The sequence below is a fragment of the Triturus cristatus genome, chromosome 9 (genome assembly GCF_964204655.1).
Source record: "Triturus cristatus chromosome 9, aTriCri1.1, whole genome shotgun sequence".
Classification (NCBI taxonomy): Eukaryota; Metazoa; Chordata; class Amphibia; order Caudata; family Salamandridae; genus Triturus; species Triturus cristatus.
In genome coordinates this window covers 518,445,575-518,471,920 of record NC_140592.1, presented here as the reverse complement: position 1 = coordinate 518,471,920, position 26,346 = coordinate 518,445,575, and the positions used below count along the sequence as shown (strand labels likewise).

At 43.0% G+C, this 26,346-nt stretch overlaps 2 protein-coding genes across 3 annotated transcripts in view; both read left to right on the top strand.

Annotated features, from left to right (window-relative positions):
* Positions 1 to 5,710, top strand: part of LOC146798226 (uncharacterized) — a 1,134,427-nt gene extending 1,128,717 nt beyond the window's left edge. The window contains exon 5 of the mRNA XM_085625505.1: positions 5,162 to 5,710. Within this exon, the coding sequence (XP_085481631.1) occupies positions 5,162 to 5,278 (117 nt within the window). The 3' untranslated portion in view covers positions 5,279 to 5,710. The remainder of the gene's footprint in view (positions 1 to 5,161) is intronic.
* SPTBN2 (spectrin beta, non-erythrocytic 2) overlaps positions 1 to 26,346 on the top strand; it is a 935,599-nt gene that overhangs the window by 93,589 nt on the left and 815,664 nt on the right. The window lies entirely within an intron of this gene.

The following is a 26,346-nucleotide window of genomic DNA, read 5'->3' as shown; positions in this document are numbered from 1 at the left end:
GAGGATGGGTGACTGGCCCTTTCTAAAGAATGTTCCTGAATGGCGCCAGCCAGGTAGTAGCACTGAATGCAGGTTGTGTGGCTATCATTTGGAAACAATGGAACACATAGTCTGTACATGCCCTGTACTGCTCACGGCCAGACGGTCACTGCTGCGAGGCCAATGTATTAAGATGGGAGTTCGATCTTGCCACCAAGCAATAATGGCCGTTCTTAACCCTGACAACACCAAGCTAAACATTGGGCTTACGAAATTCGTCCATAAAGCGTCAAAACTACTGGAATCCACAATCACACCCAAATCCTCCTCATCACAGCATGGCGGCTGAGTTAATAGACTCAACAATTAAATCAGAGACTACAAGAAATCCAGAGCAATGTCCTTCATCAGAACATTATTAGCCCATAATGGTCCCCCTAATTTTAAGTAATTTTAAATCCACAGTTTTTAACATTTATCACTGTCATTTTTATCGTTCAATTTAGTCAAGTTAAATTGTAAATGTGTTTTTTCTTTTAAACCTATCAATAAAGAGTGTATTATCCTGACTCCTGTAGTAAGCTGATAGACTTGGTTGTTAAACTTGACCATTGTCTGTCAGAAAGACAAAGAAATAGAGGACAAAACCTGAACCTGACAAGCCCTCAAATGACCCAGAACCTATGCAGACGGGTAGTCTGAAAGGCCCCTTGAGTGAGGAAGAACATCAGAGATGTCATAATATGAAGCTATGTCTATACTGTGGGGAAAAAGGTAATTTCCTGCGAGATTGTACTCTTAAACAAAAAAGAAGAGTAGAGTCGGGAAACGAAAGACCCCAAGACCCGTTAAGACAAGTGTTTTGGGTAGTATAGGGCCTATAGTCTCACAATCCTTGAATACAATGGCTTCTATGAATTTGTAGCATCATTTCTTTGTTCACGTTCGCTGACTTGGGGCGGTCATTCCAAGTACTTACATGTCTTAATAGATTCAGGGGCCACAGGGAACTTTATGGATATAGATGTGGCCGCCCAATTTGGCATACCCACTGTAGTCAAAGACATGGCTGATGAGGTTAAGACTATAGACGGAAGCGCCTTAAAGTCCGGACCCATAACACTTTCCACTATGGATCTACTGATGCAGATACAAGAGACACATAAAGAGGAGGTGCGATTTGGTTTGATTTAGCCCCCCCAATTTCAGTCTATCCTTGGTATCCGTTGGTTAGAGAAGTACAACTCTGACATTAGCTGGGCTAAGCATACTCTGTCTTTTCCGTCTGACTTTTGTATTAAGCATTGATTATCCCCTGCATCTCTGTCTGAGTCTTATTCAGATAGCCATAACTACTGAAGATAACGCACCCATTTTGCCTTCCTGTTACCATAATTTTACTGATGTGTTCGATAAAGCCTCTGCCCTTCCTCCCCACCAGCCATATGCCTGTCAAAATGACCTACTTTCTGGAGCACAGATCCCCCACACTAGGATATATGCCTTGAGAGAGAAGGAAAGCATACATCTCTGAGAATATATGGACACAATGCTATGGATAGGCTTTATAGGGCAATCTCGCTCTCCTGCCTCTTCTCCATTGAACTTTGTGCCACAACATGGGAAAGAGCTTTGTACCTGTTTAGACAACAGGATTCTTAATAACGTAACTATTAAGAATCAGTATCTCTTGCATTTATACAGTCACTAATGGATCAAGTGAAACATGGAAACAGTCATCAAACTGGATTTGAGGGGCGCGTATCATTTGGTTTGAAATGCGTCAGAGAAGGAAACGAACAAAAAACTGCTTTTCATACAATGTTTACAATGTTTAGTTTGTACGAAAATTTGGTTATGCCCTTTGGCCTCTGCAATGCCCCAGCTGCATTCCAGTTTTTCATTAATGAGGCTTTACAAGACTACTTGAATATATGTGCTGTGGCATATATTGACGACATCTTGATATATTCTTCCCTAGTACCAGAGAATGAGAAACATGTCTGGGCTATTTTACAGAAATTAAGAGGACACATGCTGTTTGTCATATTGGAGAAATGTGAATTCCATGTAGCTGAGGTGCCATTTCTGGGTTATGTACTATCCGCACAGAGCTTTAGCATGGGTCTCCAGTAGGTTTCTGCCATCACTCAGTGGAAATCACCCCAGTCCGTCAAAGTAGTGCCGGTCTTTCTGGGATTGGCAAATGTTTACCTTAGGTTTATTGACCATTTTTCTATCCTGGCCACTCCCATCATCAGGCTGTTATGCAAGGGTCCAAGATTTCTCTGGACCGAGGAAGCGGAGACGACTTTCTTACTCCTAAAAGAGGCCTTTTTCAGTGCTCCCATATTTGAGCATCCAAACCTTACTCAGCTGTTCATCGTGGAAGCGGATGCCTCCCAGGTGGCTGTTTGAAGGATTTTATTTCAGAGAAACACTGATTCCGGAAAACTAAATCCAGTGGCATACTTTTCACATAAGTTGAGTCCTGCTGAAACCAACCACTCGGTGAGGGGGCAGGGAATTATTTGCCATTAAAAAGGCTTTTGAGGAGTGGAGATACTATTTGTTGGGTTCCTTACATACCAACACAGTCCTCACATTCCACCGAAACCTGAGAGTTCTCAAATCAGCCCGCACCTTGTCCAAGCGGCAGTTACGTTGGACTCCGTTTTTTAATGGCTTTGACTTGACTGTTCAGTTTCAAGCAAGGCAATTACATGGTAAAGCTGATGCCCTTTCTCGACTGGGTTATGACATGCAGGAATCCGTTTCAGAAACCCCCCACATCATACCTGTTGTTCGCATCTAAAGGGGCATCATGTTCTGAAGATCAGTTTACTCGGGAAACAGCACAAGCTCAGAAAACTAAAGAAGCAGAAGCAGTAGCCCACACTCATAATGGCCAGAGGGTACACAAATTGATATGCATACAAGTGGGTCTCTTTGTTCCTACTGGTCCTTTGCAGCAATAAGCTATCGAATGGTGCCATACAGAAGTACTTACAGGGCATCCAGGGGAGAAGAAAACTCTAGAATTACTTGAAAAAAGTTTCTGGTGGCCTACCCTTACTTCTGACACTAAAACATACACACATACATTTAGTGTCTGTGCTCAGAGTAAAAGTTCTCATCAAGCACCCACAGGGCTTTTAAAGCTCTTACATACTCCTCCCTCTTCCTGGCATACATTTTCTATGGATTTCATTGTAGAACTGCCCAAAGCTGTACATGGATATACTATTAATTTTGTGGATCTCCTAACTCAAATGGGCCATTTTATTCCTATGAAGGATTTGCCCATTTCCAAGGGTCTTGCTAAGGCAGTTCTATTAAATTTAGTCATACTTCTTGGTCCTCCATCTGTTGTTATTTCAGACAGTGGCCCCCAGTTTGTTTCCAAATTTTGGAGAGGGTTAGGTGACACTCAACAGATTGGCATCCGTTTGTCCTCTTGCCATCATCCCCAGACGATGTTCAAACGGAAATAGTGAACCAATGTGTGGAACAATTCTTACGGTGACAGCTATTGCATGATGTCTCTGTTTGGGATGTGTATCTCTGGGTGGCAAAGTTTGCGTAAAATAATGTCTTGCACACATCGACCAACAACTACTCCTCTTTCTTTTGTAATTATGGTCTTCATCCCCGTTTTCTGTTGTTTTCTTCATCCTCACACCTGGGATACCTGCTGTTCAGGACTTTTTTCATCAACTTCACAATATATACAGCAGGCAGCCCAAGAGAATTTGAATCAGGCTAAGAAAAAATCCAAGCGACATGGTGACTCGCATCGTCAGCCCACGCCTGACTATAACGCTGGAGGCAAGGTATGATTGTCCACTCGCTTTATTGAATTGAAAGGGTCTCTCAAATTCAAACCACGCTTCATCGAACTCTATGAGATTGTGAAGAAGGTGAATGAGGTAGCAATGAAGCTCGAGTTGCCTGCTACATAAAGGGTACATCCTGTCTTTCATGTGTCGTTGTTGAAATCAGTTGCGCCTGGTATTCAGGGGCCTCGTAGACTCCCTGTTGTGTTGACTGATGATGAGCCTGAATTCGAGGTCGAGGCTATTGTGGGCTCCAAGAGGATTCGTCGGAAGCGGCATTACCTCATCCAGTGGAAGTGATATGGTCTTGAGGACAGGACTTGGAAACCTCTTGGGCATGTGCACGCCCCTCATTTGGTGAGGTTGTTCCACCGTAGGTATCCTGACAAGCCTAAACGTGTTGGGGCTGAACGTTGCGGGGTGTACTGTAAGGCCTGCCTGGGGCTGTCCTTTGCATGCGGTGCTGGGTGGTGTGCGCACACCATTTAAGCTGCACTTCACGGCACGAATCTGCTTGCCATACTAGTTGTTTTGGCTAGTAGCCTCCTGCCGTCCCATCACAAGCCTGCTCCTCTGGGTTTCTTCTCATGTCTTTCGGCATCCTGTTCTATCACTGGGTTCTCGCGTTCCTAGACTGTACTTGTTGCATCCTTAGGGGATATCCATCTTCCAGCAGCACTTCTACACCGCAGCACCTGCAACTACAAAGAAATGAAGGATTTGGATTAAGCCATGTTCTGTTCTGGTAATGCGCTAGGCACACGCTTTACATTTTCAGTACTTACCTTGATGAGATTTATTTAATTTGTTCTGGATTACCTCTCTGCTTCTGTTCTCATGGTTTATACATGTGGAGGTCACAAGAGCATCAGTATTACTTATGTTTATGATCAATACTGGTGTTACAGCATATCTGAAATTGCTATGTACTTTTGAAGGCTATTCATTTTTATCTTTTTTCCTTTTTGACTATGTCTTTGTGGCACATGACAGTGTACATAAAGTAATCTATTTTAATGATGTAGGGTGTTACCTCTTTCTCCTTTACAGTCCCACAGTACAAGCCATATGTTAAGACGCTGTTAATAATGCTTAAGGTATGCTACATTACAAATGCTTATGTGCTTAAGGAGATGCAGTAATTTTCCTTGAATGCCCAATACATGTATTCTTGTCTGTCATCTTAGATACATAAGATTTCCCAGTTGACCGAACACACACTATTTGCAAAAGGGAGAGGGGGCACATACAGTTATTAGTACTAAGTATTGTATATAGTTATAAATGAGCTAGGAACGCACTCAGAGTAGGATTTCCACTGATGCTTTTTTAATTCTTCCATACAGGGAGAACCTCAGATGAGTCACAACATTCACGCCGCCTCCTGTGCAGTTACTGTGGACGTTTTGTCTCTTCCTTTCCCTTCTTCTCCACTGTTTGGATCTGACTTTGACTATGTTTAGGCATAGAGAAGTTGGGACCTTGCATCTTGGTTGCCTTTTACTCCTGTGGAAAATCCAAGTGAGGATTCTGGCATGCCCCTCTTTTCCCAAGTGCTTCTCTCTGGCTCATCGATTTAAAGTGCTGCTTGTTAGCATTTTGGAACAATGCCAGCTGAAGTCTAATCCTGGCGCCTCCACTTGAGAGTGTTGCCTGATTCTCGGCAAATCATTTTATCTTCAAATGTCTCAGTTCTCATATCAGACAATCTCGAGAACAGCTAAGACAGACTGAACATGAGTAATAAATATTCTGAAAAATAAATTGTAGCAGTCTGTTCACCCAGAAGGCAAGGGAGGATTATTCAGTGCACGAATCATACCTTCTTACTCCCACTTTCTTAATTGAGTTCCTCTTTTTCTGTTCTCTCGGTTCATTCCCGCTCTATTTGTCTCCCAGAGATCTATCTGTTTTTTGGATACAATAAAAAGACAACTGGTAAAGGCAGTATTTTGTGCTCTCATTGGCATTCCCTGACCATGCTCAGTGATAGCTACATCAAGCCAAAGAGGACTCACCACACACCAATGTTGTCAGGGCCTTTCTGGTAAGAGATGCATGTTACATACAAACCAGGCTTGATTGTATGCCAATATGGGAGAACTAGCTTGTGTGTGTGTGCGTGCATGTGTGTGTGTGTGTTTAGAAATTCCAACACGTGTCTGCCTTCCGTGCGCTTATGCATCAGAGACATTACTAGTATTTTAGAGTGAAGATGGGAGAAGCTTCACAGCCGTTCCCCTTCTGCTTTCCCTAGAGAATCATTGAAGAAGACAGTATAAAGAGATATGAGGCTTTGGTTGGGGTAGACGCTGGGACTGATTTTTACTGGGAAATGCCAAAGTACTGCTATCCTAATGCAGACCCGAAGGCATTCTGAAGTATGCAGAATACTAATATTGTTTGGCATAAAAATAGGGAATTCTAACAGTAATTCAGCCAATGTAATAACCATCAGGCTAATGATATATGCAGTTAGTAGGTAGGGACTAGACTAATCTAATGAGAGAAAGTAGGGGTGTGTGATGTGAAATGTTCTATGTAGTTCTAATATACATCTTGGTCTATAATATGACTGCTGAGATTGCCATCATAATTACCATTATCTAAAACATATGATTATGTCCCAATAAAATGCATAAAATTACCTTTTACTGAAAATTGCAACAACTGTGTGTTTCTACTGTTTCTAGAGGTATGGTGGGATATGTATTTATATATAAAATTCTCCCTGCAGACAAGAGTTACTCTGACAGGGCTGTCTGTCTTCCAGCACTGTTCATCTACATGAGCGTAACTCATTATAGTGATGAGCGAGAGGCACCTGACCTTTCTCCTTTTCTCCGAAGAGGGTATTCTACATAAAATCCTTCTCAGAGCTTTGGAGATCTACCCTGGTGAGATGTCCCTCGAGAAACGGGGGTCATGACAATGTACGCCACCCTTTAAAAGGCTTGAGCTGTTAGTGAGATATCCAGAATTTTCTAGAGTGTTATTTGTCTCAGGCCGTCAACTTAAAGGCAAAGAAGGAAGTTGGGCACCATCTTTTTATCCCTTATTGCTCAAGATTCCCATATTTGAACTTTCCCTCTTGGAGTTAGATGTCACCGAAATAATGTTAAAAGTATCTGACCCTGCACAGGCTCAACCTCCAATCTCGTAAAGAAAGACTAAAGTCTGAAAGGCTGTGAGGAACCATATTCTGTTCTTCAGGCGATTCTTGACTTTAGTGATTGTGCATGCTTCCCATGTTTTGGAAGCTTCTGTGAGACTTTGTGTCCTTACTGTAGGAACTGTAAACAGTCAAGACCTTTTCCTCAGTAGAGTTTACAGATAGCTGCAATGATATAGATCAATCCATATGCTACAAGGCACTTAGTGCTGCACAAAAACAAAAGTCAATAAAATAAAAAAAACAATAAAACTCTAATTATTACTATACAATTCCAAATAAAAATGATTCAGACAAAGAACTCAATTTAAGCTAAACTTCAAGAAACAACCTAGTTAATGATCTACCATCTCCACTGCTTCTTCGTTCCCTTGTCTTCCATCTTGCCCTTTCATTTTTAGAAGGCCGGGCAGCTCCTTGAGTTCCCTGCTTGTCTGCCTAGAGACTCTGATTTAGAGATTAACGTGGAGCTCTTTATTTAGTTGTTTAGCATGGCACTGGCCAGTCACATTCTGGCAACTTATCAGAGCTCAAGACATGCTTGAGATGGGAAGCCCTATGAGCCTCATTGGTGTTAGGCCCAGGTGAGTCGGAATCCAGCGTGAACCGAACCTCCCCCTGTTGGCGTAAAGGTCGCCAATAAATTGTCAAAACACTGTGGACAGTAAGGGGGAGCAGGGTGGAGAGAAAGAGAGAGAGGAAAAACTCAGCTGCAGTGATGTCTGTTCTGAGAATGATATACATAGACCTCTCTCTTGGTACAGCCTGTTCATCAGGTAAGTATTCGTTTAAGTACTCAACAACCCTTCTTGTGCAGACTCATATTGAAGGTACCAGTACCTACTGGGAGGACCCCATTTTAAATCCAGAGGAATTCCACATCAATATAATTCCCATGTAAAAGGAAGATTCTCAACAGTCCATTATTGATATTTCTCTTACTTCAAATTCCACCAATGGTGCTGTGGTGATCTTTCCAAAAGGCCCGGAGACATTTCTAACAACCAGGCGAAAGACAAAGCTGCAGATGCGAGCCGCTGTAGAGGGTGGAAGTAAACACATAAATCAGGAACAAACATGGTTGAAACAGTACAGGTAATGAAAAAAAATCAAAGGGAAGGGAACGGGAGAAAAGTGTAGGCAGGAAAGGCTAGGTTGGGAACTGAAGCTGTAGCGAATAAACCATAGCAAAATACACAATTGACCGGCAAGATATGACTGCTGTTCATGCCTTTTTATGCAGGTATACCCGCGTTAACCCAGAAGTAAAGGTCACTCATCCAGAACTACCTACGTAGGAAAACTAGACCGCAAACCTATGCCTAAGGTTCCATGTTCTCATTTTGCACAATTTCCCTAAACCTGTCAGCTAGGAGATGGAGATGTACAGTTGAAGTTTAGGCCACGTATGAACCTTTTTGTGGCAAGGATCCGGTCACTTGTTGAAGATGTGGTGGTCCCAATATTTTCTTGGTATGAATCGCAAGTCTCTCTCAATAGGCTCTTATTCAAGGCTCTTTGAAAGGCTGGCAGGCCTGTTTTTTCCTCAAGTTTGGGCTCAAGGCTTTCCACAATTGTGATAGTGTTTCTTCAGGTTGAATGTATTGTGAGTCCTCAGTTTCACAGTGTATCACCAAATTCTTCAGCCACAGGAATAGTGCTGAGTCATTTTCAGGAAGTATTGAGGGCCGTAACCCTAACCAAACATTTTGAACTTCAGGTTGGACTCTTCACAAAAAGTTTAAAACCATGGCATTATGGAAAGAACATCTGTAATGGGATCCATAGTACAAGGTAAGACTCTTGGGCTCACCGCTCGACGTTTAGGCTTTGGCAGGCGTGGAAGTTGCTCAAAGAACCAGATCAGAGTTTGAATATTGGTAGCAAAAAAGAAGCTAGGAGCATATAAATAGGTACGGAGGTCGGATGTCCAAGACTGGCTCCCCTAACTGTGTTTTGCTGTGTGAGGGTCGCTGTCATGGCTCTTTACTCCTGCATTTGTATGTAGCCTTGGCTGCTATGTCTCTTCTTTCTACAGCTGGCTCCCTCGTCACTTCCTATTTTAAATATATGGCATAATTCAGGAACCACATGTATGCCAGTCTGTGCCATGCAGACCTGATGTGTAAATCCAATGTTTATTAATTTATATTACTAATATAGCACACACTAGAGACTACTTTTCTCAGGTTTTCTTCACAGAAAACCTCTAGTACACCAATGCAGTGTAGAGGGGCCGGTGAGACAATGATATGAACTCTTTGTCCAACATGAGAATCACTTAATGCTCAGTGAATTGCCTAGTAGTGTACATAGCAGGCTGAGAGCTAGAGAGAGAGAGAAAGAGAGAGAGAGAGAGAGTATGTGTTATGTTATACTGAACATATTTTTATAATGTCAATTCTGCCATTAGTATGGCTTCTAGACGCTAATGAAGTTCATTACTTTCCAGCCTAGGTTTTGAGCATTCCATCACAGACAGAACTTTGTAAGTTGAAAGCATGGTCCATTTGAGTTTCTTTTGTTGTTTATAGTTGATGTGCCTTATTGTTGATAATTAAATGCGTTATAATGTTTTAATAGGAGTAGCCAGGCCTCTTGCCAAGATACCGCTGTGTTGTGTTGATTGTTTAGCTTGTATATTGACTGCTATGGTGGTATATGAGTGCATAAAATTGAAGTATTGGATGGTGGTGGTGAGCCGTTATACCCGTGTACTGACCTAGCTGGTCTGTTTTCTCGTTAATTTGGTCATTTTTGTTCTTGTGGATATATCCTGTTGCAGTTGTGTATTGTGAGTACAATGATACACAATATATATTCTGTATGAAGAGGTTTATGGACGTGGGCATATGAGCCAGAACATATGAATAGTACCTGTTCTGGACATGTGATGGCAGTTCATGGGCAGGTGATACTACACATAAGCATGTGAGGAATAACTCAGGTTATAAAGCTCCTGCGGGTTTATAATGGGGAAAACATTAATATATGAAGCAGTTCAATGATACATGGGAATGGACATAGGCATGGGTGGGTGTTACGGGCATATATGATAGTAGAACATGGGCATTTGGGATTGTGTGTATGAGGCTGTATGTAGACATGTGAGGTCGAAGATGGTTATATGAGGAAGCCCCGAGCACCAGGTACTGGTAGATGGGCACATAAGCCCGTATGTGGGCATATGGGAACAAGAAGCTCAATGGGGCATCTGAGACAAACTCTAGGCCAATTAAGCTCAGATTATAATATGGTGGTGCTACATTAGGGTATGAGGTTGTCTGTGGGCTTAAGAAGTTATACATGGGCATGTTACATATGGAGTGGCTGTTATATGGTAGTGGAACATTGACACATAAGGCAATACACAAACATGTGAGAAAATATCTGGGCATGTGAGGCTGACCTAGGTATATAAATCTGGCCCTGCCTTACAATAGAACGAAATTGCCATCTGAGTTAATACATTGCAGTACAACACAGTCCCGGAACCAAAGAGGCTGCAATGGGTCATTTGAAGTTATTCCAGGCATATGATAACATTAAAAAGAAGTTTGAAGATGTGCACAGCCACATGATATTCGAATCTGGAAATAATGATGGTTCACGTATACACAAAAGGGCATCCCCAGACATTTACGGGGAGAGTAGATATGGCATCAACATACCACACAATTTCCTGCACCACCTGTATGTCTTCCACATAAAACTCATTCAAGGGCGGGCCAGCTTAGGCACACATGATTGGCCACGGAGGCTGTACCTTGACATATGATCGCTGAAACTATGATTACGAAGCTATGCATAACTATTTGAACCTGTGCATGCGGAAATTAGGACATATCATTTGGGGCATGCATGAATGAGAGTACATACTGAAAATGACAAGCTTATATTTGTTGCCATAGTCTGAATTTACTGAAACTCACAGGCTGTTATTTTGGGACAAAGTAAGTGTACCTTCAGAATATTTCAAGATGATACTTAATAATTCGTGCTGGCTTTATAGACGCCTATTCCTTAGGTATATTTTCATTTGAGCCAGACATATTTAATCACTCACGAGGACGCATTTTATGATCTCTGCAGATAACTTTGCATTGCCCTTATTTTTTACTACGTATAGGGATGGTACCTGAGCCAAAGATATTGATTTAACTTAAGTGAGATATCAGTAATTGGAACACATAAGACCTCGGTAACGCAAATAGCATTTCTGCTGAGCATTGAAGTTCTGTCTACTCAAACAAATACTTCCCCTGCATAAGATTGTCATATCAGTGTAACATTTTATTCTCAAGTCCGTTTCCTACTAAATAGAATCGCTGTTATCTTGATTGACTGATAATTTACTTGGATGAGACCTGAAATGAGAGAAACTTAAAGGTAGGAGTTGAAAGGAGATGTTTTATGCTATTTGAAAAATTAAGAGGGCCATGTCAAATTGGATATTGAGATCATTTTAGTTGCCGGCAAAATGAATGTATGGTTTAAATGCATGTATGTGAAAAATTGTACTTTAAACTACAATATTTGACTTCATTGTTGCAGACTTTTATTTGTTATAACTAATGTTTTGGATTACCTCTTCGGAATTGTCTGTAAAAAATATGGCTTTTCTGCAAATGTGTTTAGAAGCTCAGTGCAACATTACTCCATTTTGCCAATTTTCAAAGACCTCTGAATACCTCAATCTGTTTGGTAGGGGTTTGAAGACAAGGGCGTCAAACATGCTTTCTTCACTCATAGGTGCAAACTGAGGCATGTATATACGCCCCACCAATCTAAAATTTACCCAGAACCCTCTTGGTGCTCGCTGTAAATCGCTCAAGGGAGGGTTTTGAAGCATTGTTGTATCCACTGAGATCGAAGGCCTTCTCAGTCGGTATGTAGCATGATTGGGCAATCATTGAAGGATGTGTGAGTAGGGAGACCCAGACTCTTGTTTCGCTGTTAGTGAAAGGGATGAGGTTTGTGCTGTTATCTCAAAGCAAGTAAGATGGATGGGTTGCGGCAATCACTTGGGGTTCTGTATAAGGTGGCTGGCTCCGGATGTGGGTATGTTTATTCAAGTGGACAGGATTTGAAGACGCAGACTATTTGAGAGTCTGGGTTGAGGGGTGTAGGTTCATCTCAGAATGTGCAAAGTCAGATTTTAACCTTCAGGAACAACCATTACAATTAGACTAAAGGTTTTGTTGACATACCACAACTTCCTAGTGACCCAGAAACCAGCATTTCCACATACATTTCTTGAGGTTATCAGTCACATCCACGCATGTGCAGGTGTTACAGCCTCTTTCAGTTCCTGGGTCATGGGGTAGGGATATTGAGTTGAGGGGTCCGAGGATAAAAAAATAATATGCAAAGGGAAATGTAAGTTAGGATAAATAAACAATAATGCAAGATTGCCTAAGGACACACTACAATAAATACAAGTGATGTTCGATTAGTTCAAACAGTGGCATTAAGTCAACCACCAGCAGGGATCAGCCATCACACAAATGAAGAAGAGTCTGTTTGTCGCAATGCCAGAGTTTAGAGATCCTTACAATGACAGGTAAAATATGAACAGCGGATATCAACTGCTTTTTCTTAACTTTCAAACACGAATACAGATGGGATTGCACGTCTTGTCCAGGCACGGCAATTGTATCTAAAAATGGAAATGGAAAAAAAAAAACTTAAAATTTGCCTTGTGTAGATGCCAAGATCAGATTTCCGAGTTAAGAGACGTGTGCCAGACGGATGCCGTATTAGGTGGGGGTATGCAAGAAGATAGGGCGTGCAAAGACCATTAACTCCAAGGGAAGATGGATTAGAGACACAAGGGTAAAGTGTTGAGAGAAGAGGAGGTGCGGCTCTTCATCATAGAGACCATGTACACAAGGCCATAAACATGCATAAACCCACAGCCTAATGCATAAACACTTCACCGCCATTAATAACAATTGCTTCGTGGAAGTGGCACAGGGCGTGAAACAAAGGATAATTCATTTAATACCTATAGCAATGACGCCCAGAATTTGTCAATTTATGAAGGATGAACTCGCTCTAGTTGTCATGGATTTAAGGTTCTGTTTTGCATCCCAGATGGTTGTTGAAAGTGGATTGAATAGAAATATTTGGAGATCCTCTCTGGATTTTAGTCCCCAAATACAACACACACTCATAGATCTGCTGACATCATGAAACCGAATTACCAAAACCCTCATTCAAAACGCTGCTGACATCATAAAACTGAATTACCAAAACCCTCATTCAAAACAGAACACGCTGTCCCACAGCTGATGGCATCTGCGGTGCCTAACTGAACTCCTAAACCAGACCAAAATATCCTACATCGGATGACATCATAAATCTGTCTGAAATCAGGATTGTCCTAAAACCAAAAAAACGCTGTTGCAAAGCTGATCATTTCAAGAGTGAGTGAGTGAATACACAATGTTCATATTTCTACACAATCTCGTCTTCTAAGCCAGAACACACTATTCAACAACCATTGACATTGCAAATTTGCACCAATTTATCAGTGTCCTAAAACGGCCTTGGCGACTAGCGTCTCCTAGACAAGAAAACACAGTCCCAGATTTAATGACATCAACGTTTTTCACCAACTAATTTCATTTCCAAAGGTTGCCAAAGTTGTTGACTAAAGGTATGTTGACACAGTACAAAAAAATGAAAAAAAAAATTCATTCAGATGGGTAGTTTGGCCGTTCATGTCTGTCTTAATGTTCTCTTCCTCACTGGTATGTCACTCGTTTTTTATCATAATATTATTGCATTGTTTTGAGCTCTTGAATCAGTACTTGAATCTTCTAGTTCCTCTACTATTCTGTCAATAAATTGTACTGATGGAGGAATACAAAACCAGCATCAGGGAGAGAGTAATCTACATGTGGATTATACAAAACAGTACATACCTGTACATGATATCCCGAAGGTGAAATATTTACAGTGCATCAAATTTATTCGCCCAAAACAATAGCTGTTTCAAACCCGCTCCACGCTGACACCCCTTTTGGGCACCCTACACACTGCAGCACATCTTATCCAGAGCCCGAGGAAAGACAATGACATCACCTCCATCCTGATATAACTCCATCGGCTCTCCTTGCAGGCCGGTGCCATCTTTATGAAAAGCTGCAATATTTATAAAGTCATCACAACCAGCACCTTATCGTGCAGGCAGCCAGTGCTAAATTTGAACTGGTGGTTGCTGGTGGAGCCCACCAAAACACATTTTTAGGAACCAACACTTATTTTTCCTCATCCAACATTTAGCGAGAGCAAGAGAGGGAAAAAAACAGAGTGGTGAGAAGTAGGAAGAGAAAGATGGAAAAATTTGCCACAAAGGGTGATATCAGGAACCTGCACGAGTAAAATAAAGCGGCAAGGAGACTATGATAGTGGATTAAAAAGGCATGATGTGGATTTTAGACTATACAGTCTTGGTATATAGCGCTGGTCGTAGGCTTCAGAGCAGAGCTGTGGGCACCAGCACTCATTCTTTTACAGATTAAGCACTGACAAGCTCACCATCTCTGGTGTTTCTCTGCACACCCGTAGGCAGGACACCTGAAGTGTAAAAAAAAAAAACCAAGACAGACCTTTTCCACAAATGCACCCATGATCTGTAACAACATCTCCATATCCATCAGGAATGCCCCAATACTGGTCCAGTTTACAAAGAGTTGAAGACTCACCTCTTAAAAGAACACTGCATCACAATTTCATTACCCGTTCACAGCCCAGCTTCCTCTGCTTTTACTCATTGACGTTATGCTTGTCTTTGACCATTTACCGTGCTCTTCTGCGTTTTGGCTAGGTTTGTGCTACGGAAATACCATATACATACATACATATGTACTTCATGGGAGAATGTTATACCTGTGAATTAGTGTCCTCTGACATCAATTTCATGATTTGTGGATTTCATCCAATGGGAGGCTTAGTCTCTGTCTGATTTCCTTCCCTCAAGTGGAGTAGGCTTGAAACCAGCCAAGGCCCATGCAGGTAAGAGCAGTGGGGCGGTGGGGCCAGGTTGGGGGGAATCGACAGACGACCACGAGGAAAAATTAAATAAATAATTAATTTTCCCTCGTCGTTGTCTGTTGAAATCTCCCAGCACCACCACTCTTACCTGCACGGGCCGCAGCTGCTTGAAACATGACAGTGAAAATGGATAATGATGGCCTCAAACCACAGTGTTGATCCTCACAAATACCCTTTGCTTAATCTGAATCTCCATGCAAGGTAAATACAATTTGCACATGAAGTTGCAGGCAAGACCAACTGTTAGAGTACTTTGTGGACAGCAGCTTCAAAAACATTTCACTTGCACGGACAGAATCTGTTGCTTAGTACAGCAAAACGTGTCTTTGCCAAAAACCCACTTTCTGAACAGCATAATGAAACATTCTCTATTCTTCTAAACACAGACGCTCAAACGGTAATTTCCGGGTTTTTTTTGTGTTGATTTCAAAGTATTTTATTCATTTTATAAAGAAGTACATTTACATTTCCGTTACAAGGTACCAGCCAAACATGGTTGATGTTGCAGTAGTTACGGGTACTTGGTGTACATGTTTAGCTGAACCCCTTTACATTGACTTGCTGGGAAATTAAGGATAGGATGATAGAAAGAGAGAGGATAGAAAAGAAAGGGTGGAGATAGGATACAAGAAGTGTTCTATAGCAATGAGCCTAGTCTGGGTGTAGCCTTGTGTGAAAACCGACACCCCCAAGTGTCCTCACGGGGTTTCATAGGAGTCCAGATACGTGTCGAGCGACTTCCACATCCCCCTAGTAGCTGGTCTCCAGGGTGAGTTTTGCAGGGCAGTGCTATCTGCGCCTCTGAGGTACGTCACCCAGTTGACCCAGCCTTTGTATGATGTCTTAGCGGTATCCTTCCAATTGGACAGGACCAATTTCACTGCCGCGGTCAGCTGGAGGTCTAGCAGATCCCTGTCATGCTGTGAGGCAAGTCCTGTGGTCATAAATGCGGTGGTGAGGGAAGAGAATTCTGGATTTAGTGTACATCCCAGAGCCTTTTTTATGAAATCAAAGATTTTTCCACAGAACGTTTTGAGATTTGGGCGGTAGAAGATAAGATGTGCTAGATCCCCCTTTTCGTTGCCGCAGTTCCAGCATAGGTTGTTTTCTCTGAGGCCTAGTGAGGCTAACCGTTATTAACTAATTGTTGTGAACACATCTTTTTAATACGAACTACAGCAACATATACATAATGGGCCTCGAAACCATCGAGACATTATTGGATAATTACTATTACGTATTGTCTATGTATGAACTTCTTTCTCTGGTCAGCTGTGATAGCTCACAGGTTGTCAAAGCACGCAATGACAGGGTAAAAATGCTCCTGAAGAACTATTGTGATAGAGAAGGTAATACTTGAGGGCCCTCCTGCATGTTGACACCAATGTTGTCAATAGTAATGCAAGGGTTTTTTATTGCAAAGGTCCTAAGACGGCGCAGTGTAACTAGGCCGTGTTGCGTTTCAGAGAGGGCGGCTCAGGTAGTTTGAATAAGGTGCCATGAATTGTACCTGTTTGAAGACCAGAGAGGAACCTGTGCATAGGCCTATGTTATGCATTATCCCACCCTGCTTGGTGCTCAAAGGGGATGGTGGAACTTTTGTTTTAGAGATGAAACTATGAAGCGTGACTAAGTAGTGGCAAGTCCTATGAAGAAGATGTTACAGCAGTTAAGTTTGCTCAGGACCATATTTTATAAAAGAGTCTTGACTGAGTGCAGTGGGGAGCAGGGGTCGAAATGTTTCTGATGGTGTGAGGTTAGAAGCAGCTAGAGGTATAAGCAAAGGCGTGAAGGTGGCAAAGGGCACGTATTATGTGTGTCAAAAGGAAAGCCAAGGTTCCTTGTGGATGACCAAAGTAAGATGTATGAAAAGAGGGCTGAAAGAGCTTGGGACTAAAGGGGTTAGATCATACCAGTCTCTTTAGAGTGTTGCATGTGGACTGTAGATGGTTGTGTGTGATGTGGAGAGAATAAGGCTAAGCATGTGAGATAAGCATGTAGCATTTCAAGGATGTGTGGGAAGAAGGTAGAATGGGCGATAATTGGAAATGTGGTTTAGCTGATGTTTTTAAAGTAGAAGGGGGCTAGGTTTCTGTCAATGGTGAGAGGTTGTGTTGCCGCGAGAGGAAATCAAAGTGTGAGAAGCAGAGTTGTTGATTACTTGACGAGCAAAGAGACTAGATAGGGTGGATGTGGGCTTACCAAGCAGAGGCTGTTTGTATCTTCAGTAGTAGCATTATGGAGAGGGTGGGGAATAAACGAAGAGGAAGAGGGTAATTAGCAATGTTTGCATTTTGTTTTAGAAAAATGTGAAATCATTAGTTAAGAGCGCGCACCGTGCTGGAAGAGAGTGGGATTTTGGTGGATTCCAGCAATGATAGCTGTTTTTGAGGAGGAATTAACTGGGCGTTATTAAACGAATAATCCTGGTGCAATGTGTTTTCACCCTGCAGCGGTATCTGCACACATTCAGTGTGTGTCGGGGGTGGGGAGGTGTAGGGGTCGGATACTGTGGCCTGCAGGGGAGACTCTTTAACATTTGGAGTTTAGTACTCTGCTTCAAAATAGGTAATTTAGTGGACAGTAGGTTTTTAAAAATTTGTTTTTTTTTACAAATTGTGCCTTGGATGTAACCGGTTGTTGGAAATTGGACTATTCTACCTCTTGTTGTAGCCCATAACGCTACACAGCTGACGTATGGTGACGCAATGGTGTCTTCAGAAAGAAAACATGGAGCCTCTAGAAGGGTCATTACAGAGAGTGAGAGGTGTCACTGTATACATTCCTTTATTGTTTAGCCATTACATAGAGTGGTGTTTTGTTTTTTAAAGCATATTTTTATTAGCATTTCCTCAGTTACACATTTGCAGTTAAGTCATTGGTGTTACATAAATCACGATACACAACTTGTATATTATAACTCGTGGGCTAGTCCCTGCCCTCTGTGTCAACAGAGAGTGGTGTTTAACATGAGAAAGTGAATTCTGGTTCAAGTCTTATGACTTGAACTGGGTTTTGATTCAGCAATTAGGTGTGCCTTTACTCGGTGTTGTAATTGCTGGATGATGTGCTTCATGTGGAGAACAACAATTCGAACTTTTTTATTCAAAGGGAAGGGATATTTACCTATTTTATGTGTAAAGCTTAGAGGCTAAGGGAATCCCTCGCTGACATAATGGACAGTACTGCTGGTGCTGTGGGTTTAAACTGCTCCTGGGAGGGCTCTGGAGACAGAAACAGTAAAGAAGGCGCTCTAGGCCGTTACCGGCCCTAGGCGTCCTGTTGCCTATACACAGAACTGCCGTACACTAGGCTAGGCCACAGGAAACTGTACAATAGACATGAGCCTGAAGCCAGGAGGCTATAAACGCTGCTAGGAATGGGACACTTGGCCTTTTTCATTATTAAATGCGGCCTGGTGTGGTGGTCCTAAGACTGCATGTCTCTGCCCGCTGGGCCAAGTTAAGCTGGAGTCCGCCTTATATGTTTTCTTACGGTTGATCGCAGCTGAAGGCTTATTACTTAACTTGTGCAGCCAGATCAGTTTGGTTTTATGCCCTGCCATTTCACACGATTGAATTTGCAGATTTTTCAGTTGTAGGAGAAATGAAAGAACCCCCATTCCATTGAGCGAGACATACTCCTCTGGCCAGAGTGGGGTGTGTGTAAAGCTTCATAAAGCTCCTAATTAAAGGACCTCCAGTGGTGATGAAGGTTAATGGAGTACTGTCTTCTATTGGAATTGTGGCTGTGTACTAGCCAGAGATACCGATGCATTTTGCATGGACTGTTGAGCCTCTCGTGCTGTGTCAGATTGGACGCACACACAATTAATTTAGGTTGGGCTCCAAAAGCCTCTTACTACATCCTTGAAATGTTTTCCAAAAGCTTGAGAGTAAAGTAGAGACATTGCTGACCTTACTGTGGGAAGGTAATGCTCTGGATATCCTATACTGAATGAAGTGTGAGGGAGGTATTTCTATCCACAATCTTTGCGGTTACTGTTGGCTTTGCCAATTAGTGGTCATGAATGCCCCAACAAAGGGTCAACCCGTCAAACTCAATAGATCGCTTTTGGGAAACGGGCTTCATGGCTGTTACGGCGCTGTGAGGATGCACAGTCACAGGTTTTCCAGCGATAGGATGTTATTGGGATCTCTTGTTCTGGGAGGATTGTGGGACAGCGACCATCAAGACTTTCACCAAGTTGCAATGTAAATATGACCTGCATGTCTGCAAACAGCATTGATATCTACAACTCAGTCGTGCTGTCAAAAGTTATGTCACTGACTTGGTTGAAGTCGCAGACATGACTATGCAGTAGACTAGCATGCCCAAGAAGCTGGTGCGTGGGAAGACATCCTTGGTATAGAAGACGCTCAGTAATAATATAACTATTGCCTCTGGCAACTGTGGGGAAAGTGAGAAGGAGTTAAGGTACATGAAAGAAAGACTGCAATGCTGCCCTCATGTACCCAAGGGAAGCGTGCCTAGAAGTCAGCCTCCACCTAATCCAGTTTAATATTCTGCATCGGTTGGTACAGAATCAGACATGTCAAAAATGTAAGGTGGATTATGATACATTTCTGTGTTCTGTTTTAGTTTGTGGGAGAACCAGATCCCCTAGAATGTGATTGGCAGTGAGTTGCAGATGTATACCGAGCTGAGTTCATTGTGAGGCCTCAGACTTGCATTCAAAATGACATAGACATGATAGGTTATAGTTTTTCTCTTCAACTTTATTGGTATAATGGCTGCCACAAGCGCAATTACAAGGGAATCGGGACATTCATCTAACTTTGCTACTACATTGTGGCGCATGGACTCCAGGAAAATAAGGTGGTGTCTTTTCAAGGAGCAACATGTCTGTTGTATCAAGATATAACTCCAGCGACATTATCAAGGAAACAGCTATTTTGACCAGTTACCGAACAACTTCGCCAAGACCGTATTAAATATAGATGGACATATCCATTTGCCATCGCTTTTTCCTATCATGATAAATCTTACCACTTCACGGAACTAGCTGAAGCGGCAAAACTACTAGGAGTGAAGATCTCACGCTCTGAATCCTCGATCAAATGGAAGGCTCTCCTACAAGGTCCCCTACAGAAGCGAACCTTAAACTTTGGCTTTTGTAGCATTGACCTTGAAACTGAGGAAGATAGGAAACCCCAGATGAAACATTTATCCTGTGCTCAAGATGACATAGACATTTGAGGACTTTTTAGTGTCTAATTGGTAGTCATACGAAAGCTTAAATTATGTACTCAATCGATAAGTATGATAGGCCCCTCTTTTTGGGGATTCTCCTTTTAATGCTTGATCGCATTTGATCTTTTGTAATTTCTGAAGCTCAATTTGTATTCCCTCCGATTCTTCTATTCCTATTTGATATGGGGGATAATTTATATGCGCACATTTCACCAGATGATTCCATTATAGTTCATAAGTTGGAACACGTTTCCCATTTCAGTTTTTCTTGTTTTATATTTCTCTTTCCATGCAGTTGATCTTTTGTGACATGAAGAGGGGGGAGAGGCGGGGTGGGGGCCAGCGAAGAGGGTGGCAGGGAAGGAGGCGGACCCAAAGTCGATGATGTTCCGTAGCCCATATATCCACTGTAAAAATGGTATTAGTCACATAAACTTGGAATGTTGGGGGCTGAGGCTCTTCAACGAAAAGACAAAAACTTTGGAAATACTTGACTGACAAACATTATACATAGTTGCATTTCAAGAATCCCACCTGAAACACTCTGATGAAACCTGACTTCGCCATAAGCTTTAGCCCATCATTTTTCGCTCCTCGGCACCCAATAAAAACATTACGGAGTAGCCCTGTTGTTTCACTCATCCCTCAGCTTCCAACAACTAAGTAGCAAAATAGACAAAGAGGAAAGAATTCTAATGGTAAAGGGAATGTTATCAGGTAAATTTTGTACAATCGTTTCAATTTATTCCCTAAATTCGCCTCAAGCTACATTCCTCCACTTATTCTTAACACTTTAGAGAGTTTGCTGAGGGAGAAATCATACTTATGGGGGATTTTAATCTCATTTGGGGTCCGCAGCTTGATAATACACACCCACAGCTTGCAGATACAGACCTCTTTACAAAAGCATTGAAACATTTCCTACAATCCATAGGCCTAGAAGATGCGTGGAGGCTCACACATCCAGGCACGAAAGCCTTTAAATTTCTTCTCACTCCCGCTGTTCCTATTCCAGAATTGACTGTACCTTATTGAGCCAGTCTCCCATGCAATCTATTTTAGCGATTAACTTTTACCCGATCGCTCTATCTGATCATGTTCCCGTCGAGTTGAGTCTGGAGTGGCCCCCCACCTCCTAAACTACGTCTCTGGTTCTTCCCATGGTCCCTCACCAGAGACCGTGTCAATCTAGACGAAATACGTAAAACTGCCCGGGAAGTTCCACTTCAAGGGCCTGTCTATTGTGAACTTTTTATTTGGTCAAAGCGGAGGAAAGAGCAATACATTTCCCCCTGATCACAGCTTTATAAGCATCCTATGTATTGGAGAGATTGGTGTATTGGGGTTTATTTAGTCAAAACACATTTAATGCATACATTGACAAACTGACATGCATGTGACAAAAACAGTGAGTGTACTTCCTTTGACCTGTCCTATACTGACATATTCACACTAGGCGGATGGTTCCTTGCAGGCGGGCAACTAGAGCCAAATTTCGGGGGGGGGGGCTGAAAAAGATTTCGGGGGGGGGGCTAAGTCTTCCAGCCATAGGCAGAGTGGCTGTAAAAGGGGTGAAAACACAACAAAAGCCTCATTAACGAGGAAATGGTCTTTTAAAGACCTGTGAATTACTCGGGTGCGGCTGCAATTAGACGGATGCCAGCCCGCGAGGCTGTCTCTGCCGGGCTGACACACATGATGGGGGGGGGGGCTGAAGCCCGGTGAGCCCAATGGGTGTTGCGCGCCTGGTTCATTTTCATTATGTGTTTGGTGTATCCTGCCTCTGTGTGTTGCCTTGGGGACGCATGTTTAAAACGTTATCAAGGAGAGAGTTGTTCCCTTCTACAAAATCTTTCTCATACAATCTCAATTGTAAAGCGAGTATTCTTTCCCCAATGGCATTAGTCGGTGCGCGATTAGATCAGTTTGTCAATGTATGCTTTAAATGTGTTTTGACTGACCTTGTGCACATAAATGTATATCAACATATGTTTATAATTTGTGTTTTAACACGAAGTGTTGCCCTTCAACAATGACATGTTAACGTAAAAAAGCTTTTCTGAAAAGGTTAAAGAAGACTGAAATAAATTACAAGGGCTAAAGAAACACCAAACTTTGGCACCTTTTTTAAACAAGCATTTGCAATGCAATAGGTCTCGCATTACAGAAAGTTTGAGCTATTGCATTGCATTATTATTTGCAACGCCAAAAGCTCAAACTTTAAGTAATGCAAGACGTATTGCATTGCAAATTTTGGGGTTTTTTTGCGTTGCGAGTTTTATTTGTTTGTAGCTTGTCTCTTTGAAAGCATTGTTGTTCGTTTCTTTAGTTAACAGGGGGCCCAGAAGTTGTAAACATAGATAGCCTCGCCGTTTCTGTGTGGTGTTAATTCGCCTTCTCATATTATTCCCTTCTTGAAGGACTCAGGCAGCAGCAGGGGCCAGGAAAAGTAAACAAAATCTTGCCTACCCTTTTCTCTGCTTCCCAGTTCGCATTCATACCGGTTATCTAACTTCACTCTTGTGTAGGAGAGGCTGATAAAATTGTATTTCTGCTAAGGGTGCATGCAGTCTATTTGAAGGGCAGACTGAATAATGGAAAAATATGAGCAATGACCAGGTATGCAAGTGCACCATTAGAGAAGCTCTTTTTTTTTTTACACAATTTTGGCACTGATGCAGACAGTAGTTGTCTCTGTGCCTTCCTATTACCGTGCCAGTGTGTCCCACAAAGGCGGGGCTGGGCGGGGCACGCATGTGTGCTCCGATCACACAAGTATACAGTGCAACCTTTGGGAACCTAACAAGGCTGCACTGAGCAGCTTTTAAATATCCCAAGTTATCGAGCTTTCTGACACTTGGAGGGTTGGGTTCGGGGAAGTCAAAAGATGTCGAATCAATGCCTTTAGCCACGTCAAGCTCTGGTGAGTTACTGGCATTATCACTAGACTGATTCACCTGATGCTCCTTTTTGCGATCCTCCAGAGAACCTTCAGTGGCAACCTGTCTTCCTAGGACAAAGTCAACAATATATTTATCATTATGGTTGCTTATGGAAGCTGGGGGGGTATCTCGGTCGGCGTTTTCTGCAACTTCGCTAATCTCCAATCCGGCAGGTTGGTTACTTGCATCAAGAACAGGGGCACCCTCAGTAGATGAAACCTTTGTACTGCTCAAAGGATGAGCAAAACCACCCTGAATGGTCCCTGCGTAGAAAGTCCATCTTGTTCCAATGGCCCGTCTGGGTTGTTCTCTGCAAGTGTGCTGTCCTCTTGGATGTCTCTTCCCCTGCTTGCCTCCCCTTCCACGCTGTCCTCTTCTTCTTGGTCTCCGGCGGTAGTGTTAAGTTCTCGGGTGTTCCGGCATAGGCTACAGTGCGGGTACACCAAGGTGGGAATGACAGCGCGGGCCCGGAGTTGGTATTCGCTCTCGCGGCCTCGAAGTCTCTTGAGATAGCGGCTCTTCATGGCCTGCCAAGTGTGTCGGGTGAGCTGCACACGGCTCATCTCCTTCCAGACCGCCGTACTCGTGACAGCGGCACCGACAGGAGTATGGTCACGAAGGTACATGAGGACAGCCAAGTCCTCGGCGCGGATGAAGGTGCTGCGACAGTTGGAGCGGCCCGGGACTAGCTCGTGAGAGCAGCAAGGTTGTGTGGGGACCAAGCGGTAAGCATCAGGGTCTAAAAGTTCTCCGGCCCGCACGCACTCCGCCACGAAGCGAGCGGAGATGTACACATCAGGCCCGGCCTTGAAGCCTTCCCCGGGCGGTGCCAGGAGCAATGCCTTTGGCTGCCGCAGCCGGCACAACAACCCTCCCCCGTGCTCGATGAGTGGGGACAGAAGCCGCTTCCAGGACCCCGGAGGCACGTAGAAATGCATTGGGCTACCATCCTCCCGAAGAAATAGGGTGCTGGGATGAGTGAGTGGTGCAGCGACTAACTCCTCGAACTCTTTCAATGCCTCAGAAGAAGGAGACTGCATACTAACTGACCGGCCAGGCACGCGCGCGCTGTCTGCCCCCGATTAAAAAAGAAAACCATTAACGCTTGTGCTATGACTGAGTCACTACTCCAAATACTGCAGGAGTTAATTGGAGGTCAACAGAGTTCTACCTAAAGAACAGAAGAGTCCCATCTCAGATTAGAACTCAGTGCCTGGGGAAAAAAAGAATAATGCAAAAAAAAAAACATGCCTGCGAGTGGTGCGCGCGCACGCGCCACAGCGAGCCATATGTTTTCAATTATCGCGCCTGTGTCTGGGCACGATAATTGAAACCACATGGGCTTTGGTGCGAATAACTGACACCAATAGGCCATGGGCGGAGCAATGCGCCCGCCTTTGGCCTATTGCGTGCTCTGTTTAAAAAAAAAAAAACACGCAATCAAAGCCCAATAGCGGAAGCCAAAAGGAAAAGCACACGCACGAGCGTGTGCGATTCCAGGCTCCGTTTTGAAACCCCAGTCAAAAGGACTCTCGCTGTGCGAGCAGTGCTGCGCACTGCATCTCTAGGCGCGAGACCTAAAAAGGGGTGAAGCCTTTATACACGTGAAAGTGCGGCATGTTGGCTTTGACAACAAAGATATTGCAATGCCATATGTCTTGCATTTGCACGAGTTTAAGCTATTGGCATTTATAATGACAATAGCTCAAACTCTCGCAAATGTGAGTCCTATTGCATTGCAAATGCTTGTTCGAATTGTATGTGAGTTATTTACAGGGCCAAGACTTTAGAAACGGTCACCATTATTTAGCTGTATTGTTACACAGATTGGCTCAAAAGATTTTTCACCTGTTATCACTGCATTGTTTTTTTAGTCCTCATTGTGTAACCCTGATAGTATTGGAGATCTCCGGGTCCCTTCACTCCACCCCACTTTCGCCATCCTGGCAAGATTGCTTTCCCCGGGAGTTTAGAGAGAATAGGAACCCCTTACTTCCCAATACTTTAGGAAAGGCTTCTTATAGGGTGGAGGAGGTGAGCTAACCATTCTGGCTACTCTTTGAAGCCTTCATCAATGTTGTGTTGCCCACACATAATCATCGGACTTTGTTACCACATTTCAAAAAAGGGCACCGACCCATCTAGCAAGGTAGGTGTCACAACCGTATATACATATAAAATTAGCCCATATGCAACTTTTCCCATATCTCCCAAAACTTGTATTTCTTAGATAATGGTTTCTTTTTTTAATCTAAGTTATATACTTTTAAAACCGAAGATAGCCAATCCCTATGAAGTGGAGGGGAAAGACTTAGCCATTTTATACACACCTCTCTCCTGGCCAAAAGTATCAATAAAAAGATCAGGTTTTCCTGAGCCTTATTTACATTTCCCGCTATATTTCCGTCCGACACCCCAAAGATAACTAAATCAGTACTTACAGTTAGCTGCTTTCCTACTGCCTCTCCTAGAGTCTTACCCACATCCCTCCAGAAATCTTCGAGGAGGGGGCACAGCCGGAACATGTGCAAGTCGTCTGCATTCTGCTGTCCACATTTCGGACAACTCTTCACTGCTGCTCCACTAAATTTAGATAACTTCTTCGGGGTCCAGTACGCTCTATGAGTGGTAAATAAGTGGTTTATTTTTAGTGCAGCGGACGTAGCAATGGACCAGCATTTGCTCATAGATACTTGCCAAAGGTTATTCATATCCAGCGTTGGAAGGTCTTTCCCCCATATTCTCTGCGGGATCTGGAATACTTCCTCGCCAGCAGCAATAAGGGACCAATACCAGAATGATACTTCTTTCTTGAATGGAGCTTTCTTCAGCATCTTCATTTCTAGAGGACGATTGCCCTTTCTGTTTTCTTTTAGAGACCTTGCCCAGCTTAATAGTTGGTAGTATTTAAATTTTGATAGAGGGATGATCATATTTTCAACTAGTGTCTCCCATTCTAGTATTTTGTTCCGAGTCAACAGGTGCCCCCATTCTGTTATTCCTGCTGATATTAGGGGGAGGGCAAGAGTGTCCTTAAGGCATTCTGGTGTACTTGGTGAATCCCAGATCGGAGCTTTGTCGCTAAAAAGGGGAATATCTAACGTAGATCTTACACAATACCACAACTTAGCGGCAGTATCAC